The sequence below is a fragment of the Hippoglossus hippoglossus genome, chromosome 6 (genome assembly GCF_009819705.1).
Source record: "Hippoglossus hippoglossus isolate fHipHip1 chromosome 6, fHipHip1.pri, whole genome shotgun sequence".
NCBI lineage: Eukaryota > Metazoa > Chordata > Actinopteri > Pleuronectiformes > Pleuronectidae > Hippoglossus > Hippoglossus hippoglossus.
In genome coordinates, this window is record NC_047156.1 from 26,829,678 (window position 1) to 26,847,103 (window position 17,426).

Below are 17,426 nucleotides of genomic sequence, written 5' to 3' on the forward strand. Positions count from 1 at the left end.
ATCATTAAAAGATTCAAGGAATCTGGAGGAATTTCAGCGCGTAAAGGACAAGGGCGCAAGCCTAAGCAATATAACCACATGGGCTCAGGATTACTTTGGCAAACCTTTGTCAAGCACTACAATACATAATTACATCCACAAATGCCAGTTAAAACTGTACTGTGTCAAAAGGAAGCCTTATGTTAATCGAGTCCAGAGGCGCCGTCGACTTCTCTGGGCTCGAAGGCATCTGGGATGGACCATAGCACAGTGGAAACGTGTATTGTGGTCAGACGAGCCAGTATTTCAGGTCTTTTTTGGAAGAAATGGATGCTGTGTACTCCAGACCAAAGATGAAAAGGACCAGCAAGAAGTCCAAAAGCAAGAGTCTGTCATGGTATGGGGTTGTGTCAGTGCCCTTGTTAAAGGTAACTTACACTTCTGGGATGGCACCATTAATGCTGAAAAGTACGTAAAGATTTTGGAGCAGCATCTGCTGCCTTCAAGACGACATCTTTTCCAGAGACATCCATGCATATTGCACAAGACAATGCAAAACCACATTGTGCACACATTACAAAGGCATGGCTGTGGAAGAAGAGGGTGCGGGTGCAAGACTGGCCTGCGTGCAGACCAGACTTGGCCACAATAGAGAATATGTGGCGCATTTTGAAACGCAAAAACGACAACGGAGACCCCGCACTGTTGCACGCCTTAAGACTTATTTGCAGGAAGAATGGGACAAAATTACCCCTTTTACCTTCCCAACTTTTTTTGAAATATGTGTATGTGAAATATGTTTATTTTGAAAAAACAACACAATTCATGAGGTCAAACATCAAATAATGTGCCTTTGTATTGTTTTTATTGTAATACAGGTCAAAGATAATTTATAAATCACTGTTTTCAGTTTTCAGTTTAAATTCTGATTTGGGGTTGTACAAGAGAATCAAATTTGCAGCATAAACACAACAGAAATAAATTATTGTTTTCTTGTCAGAATGGGTTACTTATCTGTACAAGTACCTTGAGTCAAATCACGACTTAAAAAAAATCACATCATCACTTCATATAAAACAAGTCAAAGAGTTCACAATGGTTCAGTGTAGAAACACAGTGGTTTGGTCTGTAGCTTAGTCAACTGATGACACCATGTGGAGTTGCAACACATTGGTCTTTCAAAGTGAATGGACTTTGTGTGACTCCGTTCAAACGACAACAGTAGATCACAGTGTAACATGTTATGTTTACATTCTATGTATAGCTCATCCTGGCATATTTTATCAAGACTATGTAATATAATATTAGAAGTATATACCGTTGGCATGTAGTTAAGACCTCATGGTGGAGATAGCGACATACTATAAATGGATAAAACATCTCTTAGTTTAAAAGTTAAGGTTTGAAAAGTTGCAGCATCAAATTACATCAAGGTTTTGTTCACAGAAGACTCTTGTGGTGGGATTGGTTGCCATGGTTACAGGTTGGACGCCTCTCCTGGCTTGGATTTGGCGTTCAGGTTGTTGATGGTCTCTTTCACCCATGCGGCTGATGGTTTGGCACACAGCTCACGACCGTTCTCTGTCTGCAACCTGACTCACACAAACATACAGACCAACAACACAGTCAGGTTTGGTGCATTCATGTTTAGGTGCAATAATGTTAATGCTCCATTTTTCTTTCTCCTTACAAGACGGCTGGGTTGGGACACCGCTGGCTAGTCTTCCTGTAGCCGATCACGCGGCCCTCAGGCTGGTTCTTGATGAAACGAAAGCAGCACTTCTTTGGGCCAGAACCACGCAGACCTGCAAACAGTCATCTATGAACAAACAACTAACCAACTTACAACAATCTCACAAACATTGTCTGTTCGTTCCTCCTTTTGTTCCCTTTTTAGTTTCCTGTTGGCCAACGTGACACCAAACCTAATGACTTTATTTTTATCAGTGTGGAAAGTGTGTCACTGCTCAGTTGTTCCATTGTGATATTGAAAAGCTCTTTGACGTATGTAACTCTGCTGTGTAGATGAAATAAGGTCTTGTTCTGTTTAGGAAAGAACATTGGTTTTTTTTGACATTTTTATATATATTTTAGAGCAGATCTTCTCTGATACAACTAGTGTATGAAGTGCTGAAGCCTGACCACCAAGGAGCAGCAGAACTAGATAAAAATAGTTGGTATGGCTAATGTGTTGGCAAACAGTTGTATATTCACACATTCAGCAGACACATTGCGACATTAGCCTTCATTTGGAGTCATTTGTATGCATTTAAGTCCAATATTCACACTTGTTTCTCCTCTGATTTGGTCCACAGCAACTCTATTCTGTTAGCCTGTCTGCTGTTTGGTGCTTGGCAGTTAGTCAGTCAGTTTATCTGAATCTCTTTCCTCAAAGACAGCAGCCTGCTGCTGCTAGAAACGAGGCTGAGGCAAATGTTGAGAATGACTCTGAACAGTGAAGCAGCAGAGACAAAAACAATAAGGCCAAAATGGGCTAAGCAGAGCTTAGCTTGAGAGATTCTCCACTCAGACGCGTTCACATCAGCAACAAATCTTTTGGAGGATTCAGGTGAGGGGTGGTGCAGGCAGGATGTTCTGTTTTATACTACTACAGAGATCACATGTTTTTGTGGACATCAACACTGGCGTCAGCTCTTATCACAGCAAAATCTTTTGACATCTTCGTGTTCTACTCATATGGCTTTTTCATCTTGAGATATTGGTTTTCTTTGATTTTTTGCATCTGTTACATGTGAGAAACATCTGGACTCTCTGCGGACTTTATACTGGAGGGCAACAAGGAGAAAGTCCTCAGAAACTCCAGAGGCTCTCACTCTGACATTTTTTGTTCACACATGCATCCCCTGCGGTGAAAGTTCGGAGTATCTCCGGAGTTCAGTGCATGTCTGAAAGCAGCTCAACAGAGATCTCATTTAGCTGCACACAGTCATTCAATGCAGTGTTTGTTTCAAAATACTGATCCGTGAATGTCCTGAAACTCACAACCAGAGCCACGAGGGAGCTGTCAAACTACCATGTGAAGCTGAGCATGGCTGAGTGTGGAGGAAGCTTTAAAATATGATCATATAATAACCATGCTACAAGTAAAAATAGATAATCATATTTTTTTATTTACTTCCTTCTTATGGGATGGTATTTGTTTCCCTGTTTCATTTCTATTTTAAAACTAGTATTTTTTTACCAGTACTGCTGACAGATTCACTTCCAATACACATCAGTCAAATAATGAAACAGACTGAATCATAGATGACTGCAGTTGTAGCATTTTAAAGAAGAGTACAGTTATTCACATCTCGCTCACTCAGTGATCGAACACAGTGTTATCAATTAAGCTCGTCCTTACCTTCGCTCAGAGTAATGGCAGCCAGCATCAGCACCAGCACCGACAGACACAGACGAGCAGCAGCCATCTTGAAACGTGTGTGTTCTCTTCACAGTGTAGTACGAGGTGAACGTCCGAGTTGAGCCGTTAAACTGTGTTGTCCTCCACTCCATCAGCTTCCACATTTATAGAGCTGAGCAGCGTCAGAAAGACCGGGACTTAACAATGACGTGTCGGCTTCACCTTTGGGGATTTACCAGCAGTTTCATGTGTAGGCATTCTTGTGTGGGGTGAAAGTTAATCTTAGTTCCTTAAAAAAGATGACTATGACCTATCAACAGGAGAAAACAAGAAGTATCACCACCTACATGTCACATGTCAATGCTCTCATTCTGACCTCACAGACCTTTTGGTTGATATGTGTGTTGAATGTGTGTTGCATTCTGCAGTAGCTTAGTGTAAACCACAGTGTTGCTGAAACAATTATGAAAGTGACAAATAGAGGGCAGGATGTGATTGGCATTCAATTAAACTCTTATTTCAAATGAATTTAACTATGCAACAGTAAAAGCAGTTTGGGGATTTCTAAGGGTAGGTTGGGGATTGCTGCGCAGGAAACTGCACAGCAATGCAAATCCTACCATAAACACAGGGAGGGAGATTTCATCTTGACCGTTTGGACTTTCCCTGTTTCAGTGTTTCCCAACTTGAGGATCAGGACTCCTCTTGGGGTCTCAAGACACATCTGAGAGGTCACCAGGTAAATAAAGGTCCTCCATTTACTTTCTATTGAACTCCCGTAAGCTAGGATTTAAAATTACAATAAAACATTCAATTTCAAAGAATACAACCCACAATCTAAATCGTTTTAAGTTCATTAAACTTAGAAACATGATCCCCCTTGCCACCCAGCAAATAAACAAAACATTTTCTAAATTAAGTTATCTGAACCTGAGTTCAAGAATTATTGTGACAAATATAAATTGTGACTGTTAATTCACATATACAGTCATTAGATAGAATTGTTTTCCCTCTATGGCTACGTCTTCATTAAAGCTATGTCAACGTTGATACTGTGTCTACATTAATACTGTTGTGTAAGTTTTCTGTAAGTTGGTGAAAAGAGAACTCAGGCAGCAGCTGATTTCTTATGCAGAAGGTTTTAATGTAGACTTGATGCTTCAAGGAGACCAGAAGGTTGAACAATATACAAACGCTAACAGAGTAACATGAGCAATTGTCACCCAAAGTCTGAAGATGTCTCCCACAGCATCCCCATATATCTTCCTCTACTTGCATCACCCATTCCAACAGCACATCCATGAATGGCTTGAATTGCTGTCACTCTCTGTGTTCGCATCCTATTGGATAGTTTAGCCTAAAGTATGCATTCCTAAATCACATTGTGTCCTTACATCTCGTCACTGGTGAAATACGCAAAGAATCAAAGTTGGTGATGGTTGAAGTTGGTGCCTCTCTGTCTGGTGCATCTGAGTTAGATATGAAAGTCCCTCAACGTAGACACTACAATGTACTGTTGGTTGGCCCTTTATCTACAACCTGACCTTGGGTACTGCCTAGAGAGAGAAGGGAGTATCTGTGGAATTTAGACAGGCACTATTCTCCTGTACAGATATAATGTAATATACAATTTACATAATATATGGTGGCATATACAGTAATGTGAGGATCGTCAAAAATTCCTGAACAAATACTGTGTCTACATCAATACTATCAATACAAACCATTTACTATTTACTATGTCTACATAAAACTATGTCAACATTAATACTATGTCTACATTAAAGGGATAGTTCACAGAAAAATGAAAATTCCCTCATTATCTACTCACCCCTATGCCGATGGAGGAGTGGGTGAAGGGTTTGAGTCCACAAACGCAAACGTTGGGATTTATAAAAACAAACTTGACGGGAAAATTTGCGTATTTCCACGCAAACTCTGACCCATGCGTACGAACGTTTTGGAGACGGGAAAGTGGCGACACAGACGTGAGGTGGTGAACTGAAGCAGATTATTGATCCAATTCATCATTTACATTAAAACCAACAGCTTAGTTTTGCTCACGCGACATTTCTGTTCCACACGAACCTTTTAATTAAAACATATATAAAACAACTTACAGCAAATTACGTTTAGATTCCATTTAACAGCAGAGTTACGGAGTCGAGTCATTAACAGGTTTTAATAATATCTTCTAACGCTGTGCGTGTATCATCAGATCACTGCAGTGAACGGGACTGTGCCATCAGGCGCACAGAGCGACCTGGAGATCACTGACAAGAAATGAAGACACTTTCCAAATAATATCCCAGAGTGGAGGTTAGGATCCACTGATGTGAGGGAATCAGTCCGATGCTCTAAATAAATAAATACTGCCGTGACACTGGTGCAGGGTTCTGCGTGATGTGTGCATGCGAATGGAAGGATGAGGAGGAAACAAGGGTTCAGCGGTGTCTGATCAGCTGATATAGATTCTATTGATCTGTGATCTGTGATCTTTTTTTTACTTCAGGCTCCGTTCTTTCTATCGTCTTCACTCTCACACACTGTGTTATCCACAGCAGCGGCAGAGTATCAGTGTATTTTCTTTATTAGTGACATCACTGCTGTCCCATGAATCGCTCTTCACCCCCACCTCACTAACAAACACCTCATGTCAGTGTCAGAAAGTTTCACTTCCTCTTCTCATCGCTTGATGCCGTGACTCCGTCAGGACTCACAGTAGAAACCCATTGGTCAGCAGCATAATTTAATATTCATTCCGTGCTTTGCATTGACCATTTATGGTGTAAAGTGGGCGTGTGGAGGGCGGATTTGGAGGCAGATCCACGTACGAACGTTTCCAGGTGGACTGTGATTCATAAAGCGAACATTGCGTTCAGGTGTGCGTGCGCACGGTTTTATAAATCGGAATTTCCTTTGGCGTACGCCATTTCCGGTTTTTGGGCGTACGTACACTTTTAGTATGAATCCTACACAATGTTTGATAAATGAGACCCCTGGAGTCTCAGGGGTAAACAGAGTAGCAGCTGAATCTAATACAATTGATATAAATGATGACCGATTCTTCTTCAAGATTTGACTTGAAACAGCATTATCTACACCCTGTTTTTAGCCGGAATCGCTGTTATCTTCCTCCGGAGCCACATTCAGACATTTAGGCTAAAAACATGGTGTAAATGACGCCATTTAGAGTCAAATTTGAATGTCGGGGCTTACAGACACTTGGATGACACAACAGGAGCAGTATGGAGGCATTTTATGTTTACAGTTGTTTTTAACGTCTGAAGGAGTCACCAGTTACTTCAATTGTATTGAATTTGACTGCAACGCTGTTTACCCCTGAAACTCCAAAAGTGTTTTGTGGACTCAAACACTTCAGCCACCCCTCCATCGACATAGTGGCGAGTAGATAATGAGTGAATTTTCCCTTTATCCCTTTAAGCTGTAAACACAACACTGACATAATGTATTATGTCAAACAGGTTAGAAAACAGTTGGCTACTTACCCGGCAGACGTGAAGCAACAATAGTTCATCTGAGGTTTTGTCTGTCTACCTCCTGAGAAACATGTTTGTTTCTTTAGCAGCTAAACACACCTCCACAGTGCTCACTGATAACTACCATTGTCTCTCTGCTGTTTGGTGCTGGGTAACCTACTTTAACCTGGTTCTGTTTTTAATTTTCAGTAGTTTTCAATTGCGTGCAGGTATACAGTGCGTGTGGAGAGTAAAAGAGTTGAATCACATTGACAAACATTTGTCTGCGATTGGCTTCTTAATTCATCTGCATTCATCTGCATAATGCATAATAGAGATTAGTCAAAATCTATGGACCTAAAACACTTAGTATCACTGTGTGTTGTGTGGAAAAACTTGTGTCAGTCCCAAAATATTGGAGAGTCTAATTCATCATCAGATGATAGGCAATGGGCTCCAAGGTTGGGCGCTGGGCAGCTAGTGTGCACTATAGTCCCTGGTTTTTAAAGCTTTTTTCTAACTGCCTGCTGCTAAAATCGATGAGCATGGTGACACTTAATTGAAACAATCGAACAAAACCATAGAGCTGACAGACGGTACAGAGCTCTGCAGGACTGAGCTACAGAGTTGAGTGATATGCTGCCTTCAAATGGAACTTGTGAGCTTGTGTTTACCATGAGGGGAGTCTAGTATATTGTACATTTGGCTTGCAGGTTGTTAAGTTGTGTGAATACTACTACTCAGCAATGGCAGCGTGTTTGCTAATACTGTCAGTATCTACACACCACAGAGGCTAACAATGTAATAAGGAAATGGGGCAAAGAAAAATGCACAACGACTAAAATAGTATCTTAACTTATTATCAAATTAAAAAATAACTTCCATGGTCTCTCCCACAATGTCAGCAAACACGTCACAATTCTAAAACTGGTAAAAAAAAGTTTAGAGGATTTGGAGGTTGTGAATTGATGTGGTCAGATGTGTTCAGATGGACTCTTCTCGTTACAACAGTGACCATGATCTGATTTGAAAGCACTTATAATCTCTAGGTTTGTCACTAGAGACTCCCTCAGACATACTGGTTATCAAGTTTCACAGGAATCCATAAAATACCCCACCACTGGCTACACTTTCGTTAGCTACACTGGGAAATATTTGGATATTTAGAAAAACTTTTGACATGGTTCCAGTGCAGTGATTTGTTTGTTCATCATATGCATGCATGACTCATCTGACTAGTTTCTGTGTAGGGGTTTTCCCTCTTACACTGTACATTTTTAGTGGTCCTCTTTCCCCCCTGTTCATCAAAAGCAGAAGGACTCCACAAATGTTTGTTTCACTTCTTCATACTTTGTCCTTTAAGCGAGACAAATGAGCTGTTATTTGTCTCAAACTTAGTGTTGTATTCAAATACCAGCCTAACTGGAGAGTCCGAGAACCAGTCATATTGTTACATTGTGTGAATTTGAAAAAAGGGGAAACCAACTGACACACATACCACTATAATGCCTTTTCATTTGAGTGAAACTTGACATCAGCCTCCGCCTACACAGACTACATCATTTGTACTTGCATTAAGGTCACTATTATTTTGGTCTGGTTAGCTACTAGCCTACTATTCAATTCAATTACATTTAATTTTATTTGTAAAGCGCCAAATCATAAAATACTTTATTTCAAGGCACTTTACATCGAAAGTCAAGAGGTTACAAAAAAAACCAGTTCCCAGAATGAGCAGCACTTTGGCGACTGTGGAGAGAAAAAACTCCCTCAATAACTGGAAGAAACTTCCAGCAGTACCAGAGAGAGAGAGAGAGAGAGAGAGAGAGAGAGAGAAAGAGAGAGAAAGAGAAAGAGAAAGAGAAAGAGAAAGAGAGAGAGAGAGAGAGAGAGAGAGAGAGAGAGAGAGAGAGAGAGAGAGAGAGAGAAAGAGAGGGGGAAAAAACACAAAGTCAGACAACAGAAAGAATGGGAGAAGTGCTCAGTGCATGATAGGAGTTCCCCCAGCAGTCTATTCCTTTAGCAGCATAAGGACTAAATCAGGTGACATAGTGTAAAGAGCAGCAAAGTTGGCACCAGGAGGTGGTTGGAGTAGATGGATGGATCAACAAAATACAGAACTTTGACCAGGAGAGCCCTGTTTGTTTAATGTGTGAAACCAATAGTCAACATTTTATTTTTTAACTATGACTGTTGAATAACTATGAATGATTTGAGTCTGCAGTTATCCTGAGCTCTGCACAGTATTGTAATGCCTTTCAGAGAAGCTTTTCTTGTTTAAGCACCAACAACTTCACTCTCCTGGATCAATGTGACTGCTCTCATCAGCTCACTTCCAAACAGCAACAGGCAGCGAAAAAGATTTTAGAAACATCTCGTATCAAACAGCAGACAGTTATAGTTAGTTAAAAGCAAGATAAAATATAATAGCATTTAGTAGCTAAAAAAAGAGATATTTTTCACAGTTTTGGTGAAACCAAAACAGAACTACTCTTAAGTGTCAGAAAAAGGATGAAGCCCATCTGCTGGGTTCTGATTTCATCCTTTCATGAATCTGATTTGTAGCTAACTGACTGAAATGTCTGGATCCCACCATCTGTAGACTTCCTGTATTTGGGCAATAGGGCTCACCATCAACATCCACACCAAACAAAACGTTAGAGAATCTGTAACTTTCTATAAACTTTCTATAACTCACTGTTGACCGATAGTGTATTTACTCGAGTATTTGAGGATACTCATTGACATAATGCATTCCCTAGCCCCTTACCCTAACCTTAACCATCAAAGCTAAGTGCCTAACCCTAATCTAACCCTAATCTAACCCTAATCTAACCCTAATTCTAACCCCAACCCTCATAACTATAGGTAAACAAACACACAAAGAGTTTCACGCTTGCCACAGGCCTGTATGATGCATACTGTAGCCTACTGCCCAAAATGTGTTAACTTTCAGCACAGTGTGTTCGGAGAAAAATCTGTTAGCACATTTGTATTGAAAAACACAATGTTGAAACTGACTCCTGGTGCCAAGTAACAGGTCTAATACTGCTGTAAACATTGTTTACCATGGAAATCAAACTGTATCTGAAACCTTTAACTGTTACTGTAATCCATGTTTTATTCAAAAAACAGACTTCTACATAGGTTATTTTTTACACACGTCATATAAAGGTGCTAACGTTAGCATTAACCGCTGTTTACTTGCCACGAGGTACAGCCATTGTTGCATTTACAAGACAAGATGTTGGAAAGTGTCCTCCGAGCAGCCCTACTTCTTCAGAGCAGGCTGGACACTACAGTGACGTGCTATCACAAAGTAGATGACCTGGGCCAGGGCTAGCTTGTTAGCATGCTAACTTTAGTTGACAAAAGAATTGATAGAAATAGCAGCAAAACATAGAGTCAACATTGGTGGTGCTTTCTGGAGACAGCTCTTGGCAAATAAAGGTTAGGTTTGATGCTGAATTTGCGACGTTCCTGCTAAACACGATTTAATTGACTATGTAGCAATAGCACCTTTAAAAGAAATACACAGCCTGACTTTGGTAGTTGTCCCATGTTGACTGATGACGACATTGACAGCAACATGATCCTTGTGTTCCCAGTACAGTAGATCATTGATCTGCAGTTTCCTGCATATTATCATGAATAATATTGATCGATAGGGAGGATACCATCACAAAAAACACTTGTTTTTTAATAGCTTTAATAGGAGCATTTTCAAGAAAAAAAAACCTTGACTTTCCTGTTACAAATGAAAAGAAAAAAATTCATCAATAAAAAACACCCTTACTCATTTGTGTTTTTTCCGCATCAACCTTATTTGGTCTTGTATGACCAGTAATTTGTAGTGGCTAAAGCAAACTTTTGTAAAATTGTTGTTGTATAAAGAACAATATGCAATAACAATAACAATATTCTCTCTAAGATATGGCCATATCTCATTAAAGATGACTGAGAATTTAGGTCTGGGCCTGCTTCCACATTCAACATAGTGTTCAATGGGAGCACCTGAGCTAATGGGTCTACAGGGGACACAAGGAAAGTTTATGTAAACAAGTCTCTTAACAATTACACTGACTCAACTGCTCTAAACAACATTTCAGCTCCTGTTAAACTCTATGGACTGTGTGGCTCTGTTAAAGATTGGGAGTAAATGCTAATGAAATAGTGCAACAGTATTTTTATGAACTACAATACTCCAAAGGTTGTAATCTCTGGATTTGTGTGCATCCTTCTTTAGATCACATTGATGTCCAACCAGCAGCAGAAGTAATGTGTGAATAGGTGAGAGGAGCAGAATACTAAAGGCTGAATAAATGTGAAGAACAGCACAACTTGCAATATTTTTGCCACACTCACCACATGGATTCTGTATATTGGTTGGTGGGCTAGTCTTGATCTTGATTGGAACTTAATAAAATGTGTAAACATATTATTTACTATAAATTATACAGTATATGTGCAGCCTTTAGGTCTTCAAGGGGGTTCTGTGTCATGAGGTTTTTTCCACTAGCCAATATGGCTGTGGTTGTACAAAAAATCTGGGCTGCATGCTATAAATTAGCAAGTGCACAGATCAGATGTGCTTACAGCACCACGATGGCTTACTAACAAGATAGATACAATAGTTTGTTGGACTGACAATATCAACGGTTGTAGACATGGCGAAGTTGTTATTTGAGCACCCCAAACACAGCCAGCAAAGGCTGTGTTACATCATCCTCTGATGTGTGTAGTTGTGTTTCTGCTTTAAGTAAATCCTCAGTCTGTTGCCTTTGTAAGTTACATCAACAGGGTCCAGTCTCACATGCACAGATGCCACTCTGGCATACCGTTAGTGTATGTTTCAGGGCAAAATCCTTCCTGACTCGTCAGGCATCCAGACTTATGCAAGCAAGTATCGAGTCTCTATATTAATGTTGTAAACTGATACCGTTTCCTTCATGCATCAGCAAATTCTCAGTTCAAACTATTATACCAAAAATGTCCTTTACTTTTTAAATTGTCACCAATCATGGCTGAAAAACATGCTATAAGCGTTGCATCAAACAACTTTCTTCTTCAGTTTCATCCCATTAAACAATACCTCTCGTGAGAAACATACAATATAGTATTAAACAGGCATTAAACTTACTATAAAAAGTAATGTGGCGACAATAGAAATTTTATCATATTATTTTTCTGCTTTTAGAAACACTAGTTTTAGTTACAAGAAAAAAAGACACTTGTTGAGGTTCCTGGGAATGACATGGGAGCAGTAAGGTGAATGACTGACAGCAGAACACATGGACACAGACGGTCAGTGTAAAGGCCAGTCAGCTGCTGTACACTCTCATCACTTAAATCATGGGTTTTCCTCTTTTTACATAGTCAGTAAAGGAGGATCCAACTGTCCCTGAAGGTAGAGTCATAAAAAAAAAATACTTACACTACAACTGAAACAGATCAAATAAAAGGAGAGTGTAAAATGGCTACATAAACAATTCGCTGTAAATAAAACTCTCTAAAGTCAAAAGGGAGTGTTGGAGGAGAGGAACGGAGACGCCAGGCGATATTCAACAGTCAAAGTCTTGATTACTTGTGGTGTGTGTGTGTCTGTGTGATGAACATCTTTCTGGCTTTCTAAACTAAGTCCAGAGATTTTTCCTTTCATATACAATTACTGCTCACTCTTGTCTACCTTCTGATTCTCAATTCATCCAAGCACTCCTCTGCTCACTCATTCCTTCATTACACTTTCTATTCTTCTCTCAAAAAGCTCCATATCCGTAAACTCTTAATTCTTTCTTCTTTTCCTGGACGCCCGTCGTTCCTCCATGGCAGTATTTTAGAAAAGCTCAGGTGGTCAATCTAAGGCTCCTCCTCCCCGGTGGAAACAGCCAATCTCATAGCCACAGACAGGTGGTCGGTGAGGCCGGCCAACTGGGTGACAAAGCTGAACTCCTCGATATCCTGTAGGGGAAAGAGAAAAGAACCCTTATTATCAAATCATCGATGGGAAGGGGTTAAAGTAAAGGTTTACCTAAGGATGGGCACTGTTCCAAAAATCACATCAATCTTTAAAACTAAATATTGCTTCGGAATCGTGATCTTTCTTCTCAATTTTGAAATATACTGGTAAGGATTTCCAGACAGGAACCAGCGTATAGAATTATATTTTTTCGAACTGTTCTCAAAATGATAATGTGCATCATTGTCTTAAATCCACAGTTTTATACACACTGTATCTTAAGGCAGCATTATTTCCTCACTGCTCTATAATGCACCTGTCAATGATTGTTTATGTTTCTGACTGTCAGGTTGTACTGATCTGAGTAAAACACTGTCCCTATGTTCCATTGGATGCTTCCTTCCAAGGTGAGTAAAGTAAGAATCTCTTGAAAATTAATTGTAGATGTCAAGATTATGATATAGCCTGCAATTGTCAGTGCTACCCTCCATTTGTTCTTGCAGCGACTACTTGCAGTCAGTGTTCCAGTTCATCTCAGAGGTACTGGATGGGACTGAGATCATATCTGTGCAGTCCAGTCAAGTTCTCCTACAGCAAATTTGGAAAAATGATTTCTTTATGGGACTGGTTCCGAGAACAGGGACACTGTCCTGCTGAAATGAAAGAGGACCTCAACCAACATTAGACCAGAAGACCAAAATGTCACATTGTTCACTGGAACGAAGGGTAGTATGGCAAGCCGTTTGAGCATTTATTCCATATCCTTGATATCACATGTCAGTCCCCTCCACTAGTTCGGTCTTTGTCAGCACTAGTTGGACATTTGGTCGCACTAGTTCAGCATCTTATTGTACTAGTTCAACAAAAAATCTAACTAGTCACTATTTTTCAGCAACTAGTGGCACTTTTGTCCAACTAGTTCCAACAGAAACCTTACTAGTAACATTGTGCACCGCACTAGTAGCACCAAAGTCCCTACTAGTTGGCTTTTTACCGCACTAGTGGCCCTCTGGACCGAACTAGTAATGCTGAAAGTCTTACTAGTTAACTAGTGAGCATCAAAAGCTTTGACATGTTAGCTAGTCAAACATGGATTCAGCTCACTAGTTTACTAGTAGCCTACAATTTTCTGCACTAGTTGAACTAGTGTGCATTTTTGCTCACACTAGTAAGCTTAACTAGAAAGACTTTCAGCGTTACTACTTACTAGTGCATCAAAAAGCCGACTAGTAGGGACTTTGGTGCTACTAGTGCGGCACACAGTGTTACTAGTAAGGTTTCTGTTGGAGCTAGTTGGACAAAAGTGCCACTAGCTGCTGAACAAGAGTGACTAGTTAGGGTTTTTGTTCAACTAGTACAATAAGATGCTGAACTAGTGCGACCAAATGTCCAACTAGTGCTGACAAAGACCGAACTAGTGGAGGGGACTGACATGTGATATCAAGGATATGGAATAAATGCTCAAACGGGACGCAATAGTAATAGAAAGGGACTCACAAACATACCCAGACTAAACAATGAGGAGTGCAACATCTGATTCCGTTATAATTTGGAAGTATATATATTTATACACATATTTGTGTGTGTGTTTTCATTTTTGTTGCCTCTTAAGGGCCTTTTCCAGTATCAACAATGGGCCTCATAAAAATGTTTTAACTTGTTCTTAAGAAGTTTTCTAAGAAAACTCTACGTCAGTTAAATGACGCATTCTTAAACTACAGAATTGTTCCCAGTTGTTTTGTTATATTGATGAATGCCTTAAAAGGGTATGAGAGTGTGTGTTAGAGTGCTCTTTAGTGTGCGTAGATTCTGTTCTTACATAAGAACAAATTCCAGATAAGAAAACATTGGTGAATGTCAAAATCTACGTAAAAACTGCGTAAGTGGGTTTTAAGAAGACATTTCTTCTTCAGAAAGATTGCTGAACAAGGCAATAAGGAAAACAGATCAATTTCACTGTCAGTGTCAAGTGAAATGATATTACAGTTACTACATTCTGGCACAAGGTGGCACCAAGTGGCTGTGGTTTGAGAGAGTCAGAACAGAAAGAGAGATGTTCAGTGTAAATGATGTGATTTGGTTTTCCAATGACACTATTACCCTCATTCCTTCCAATTAGTTTTTTTGAGTGTCATTGTTCAAAATGGTTTTAAATCTTTTAAAATCTCTTTTTTAATCCTTTTAACAAGTCGAACATTTTCCTGTGTAATGAGAAAGTTTAACTTCCAGTAATATTTCATGTGCCTCATGTGTTGGTAGGTTTCTGCTATTAATTGTAAGCTGAGAGAACGTATACAGATATGTATAAATAAACAAAGTTATTATGTGTTTGACTTTTCAAATCAAATGTCCAGTCAACTGAAATTAGCCCAAGTGACCTCCAGTAAAAGTGTCATAGCAAAGTGTCTCAATACTTTTCATTTTTAACACATTAAAAAATATATATGTTTGTTCTTTGGGTATATTTTTTTTTGTAGACTGTTGATGGAAAAGTATTATTTTTCAACATAACAAAATTTACTTTCTGAATGCACTGTAACATGGAACATGGAGCTCTTTGGCACGGAAGAATATAATATATCAAGCTTTGGATGCTCAGATTGTATCATTGTTGGTTTTGATCTTTTTTTACAGGATCTGTTGACAGTAATAAAAATACTAAATATCTATTGCAGCTTCATCCTCTAAAACTTTTGCTCCTGAACCATACCAGTTTCCAGTCCTGCTGCAGGCCCTCATCGCTGTAGAGGATGTAGTCAATCCGGCGTCCATTGCCCTTCAGTGGGATCTTCCTCCCCTTCTGACTGCTAGCGGGACACTGGCTCTTACTGGGGGGGAACACCAGGTACTCCTTCCTCCCGTCCTCGTTCTCCATCACTCTGATGGACACACAGTGCAGGGGAAGCATCAGAATATGTAGTGAAGATTGGACAGAGAAACAAACAGATACAAAGGAGGACAGAGAGTGTAGCCTTGAATATATCTGGTCAAACTCCAAATGCAGGAAAAGTCAAGGAAGCAAAAATCACAAGTAAAAAACATAAAAAATGTAGTCAAATTACATTGTTAAATTAAAGTGTAAATTAAATCTTTTCCTGGTTTCTATGAACCTGCTAAAACTGAAAACTGCTAATGATTGTACTGCTGCCTGTTTCTCCTGTAGGGTGCACTGTTACATTCTTGTGTGTGGCTTCCCACATCATTTCCACTGAAAGGTACTGATTGGCAGAGTGCGACTCCTGCAATGCCTGTGTCCCACACAGTTTAGCAAACCTGCGGTAGAACAGGTGGAACTGTGGAAGCATCTTCTGGCTGATAAATAATGAATCAGAGAAAATAGGCTACAGTGATGGAGAATCTAGTGAGCTGCTGGAAGAGCAGGTGCAATTTATTGAGATAAGCAGCAGTTAACACTATGTACGTCTGAAGGCTTTACAGGGGACATTAACAGCCAGATATCATCACATAGTGCAGACTTATGCTGTAGATCCTTCTGACCTCCGTCCCCCTGAGGGAGACCAAGTGACCATGAGACACTGCATGTTATGGCTGTGTGCCTAATCAGTAACATCATAGCCATCCGAGAGACACATGCTGAACTATTGTTTATAGGAAATGACATGTGAGTGGGACCTGTGTATACAAGCAGCACATAGTGGACACCTAATCATACAGGAATACATCTTTTGGTAACATATATACAATAACGTCATATATTTATTATTGCAACAGTATAATCACCACATCCTTTTGTCTCTCTTTGCTCCTACGCACGCACACACACACACACACACACACACACACACACACACACACACACACACACACACACACACACACACACACACACACACACACACACAAACAACCTATTTCATCTCTACTCCAGAAACCCTTATTTCATCACGACATTATCATACACATCACTTTAACTGCATTAGGTGTTACTCATGTTGCTGCCTACACAGTCACATTATGGGGACTTCTTCTTCCTCATGGTGAAGTTTTAAGGTGAATACATGTTTTAAGGTTAGGTTAACTTATGGTTAGAGTGACTGTCTAGGAAATCAATATAAATCAATGTAATGTCCTCCTAAATGAGAAAAACAAAATGAATCAGAACACGTCTGTGTGCGTGACTTACTTTTGTAAACTTTCAGGTGAGCTGACCTCATCGTCATAAAGGCCACTGGGATCCAGTAGAGTACCTGTTGGAATAGTCACACATTACTATTTATTTATAATAGTTTATCTTATTATTTCAGTGTCTCCCTAAAAAACCCATAAAACAAGACATACACCCCCCCCCCCCCCCCCCCCCCCCCCTCATAGGCAAGTCAAAGGGAGGTTGAAAAGATAATTAAAAGCAACAAAAAAAAATGTAATACAAAATGCATAATATGTACTAAATATACACCTTTCACTGCAGAAGTGGTCTGTACATGTTATTTGGTAAAGTGCAGTGGCACATGATGATTGCACGAGTCTGTAAAAAGCTGTGTTTGCAGTTTGTATGTTGATAGAATATATTGTCCTATTGCACCTACACACTCTATATGAGTAAAGGATGTAGTAAAAGCAGTTCAGAAAGTGCTGTTTTTGATAGCGTGAATCTGCTCTGTGGGGTCTGGGTCACTGGCAGTCTCCA

At 39.8% G+C, this 17,426-nt stretch overlaps 2 protein-coding genes across 2 annotated transcripts in view; both read right to left on the reverse strand.

Annotated features, from left to right (window-relative positions):
- Nucleotides 1-844: 844 nt before the first annotated feature.
- LOC117762806 (C-C motif chemokine 4-like) lies at nucleotides 845-3,499 on the reverse strand. Its single transcript, XM_034587432.1, has 3 exons — nucleotides 3,344-3,499; nucleotides 1,670-1,784; nucleotides 845-1,571 (listed from the first exon to the last, which is right to left on the reverse strand). Exons 1-3 carry the CDS (start codon nucleotides 3,408-3,410, stop codon nucleotides 1,457-1,459), a joined length of 297 nt encoding a protein of 98 aa, XP_034443323.1. The 5' UTR covers nucleotides 3,411-3,499; the 3' UTR covers nucleotides 845-1,456.
- A 6,391-nt stretch (nucleotides 3,500-9,890) lies between these two features.
- smpd3 (sphingomyelin phosphodiesterase 3) overlaps nucleotides 9,891-17,426 on the reverse strand; it is a 65,845-nt gene continuing 58,309 nt past the window's right edge. Inside the window, exons 8-10 of the mRNA XM_034587384.1 lie at nucleotides 16,923-16,986; nucleotides 15,489-15,657; nucleotides 9,891-12,780 (exon numbers count right to left, since the gene is read on the reverse strand). Coding sequence (XP_034443275.1) covers nucleotides 12,679-12,780; nucleotides 15,489-15,657; nucleotides 16,923-16,986 — 335 coding nt within the window. The 3' untranslated portion in view covers nucleotides 9,891-12,678. The remainder of the gene's footprint in view (nucleotides 12,781-15,488; nucleotides 15,658-16,922; nucleotides 16,987-17,426) is intronic.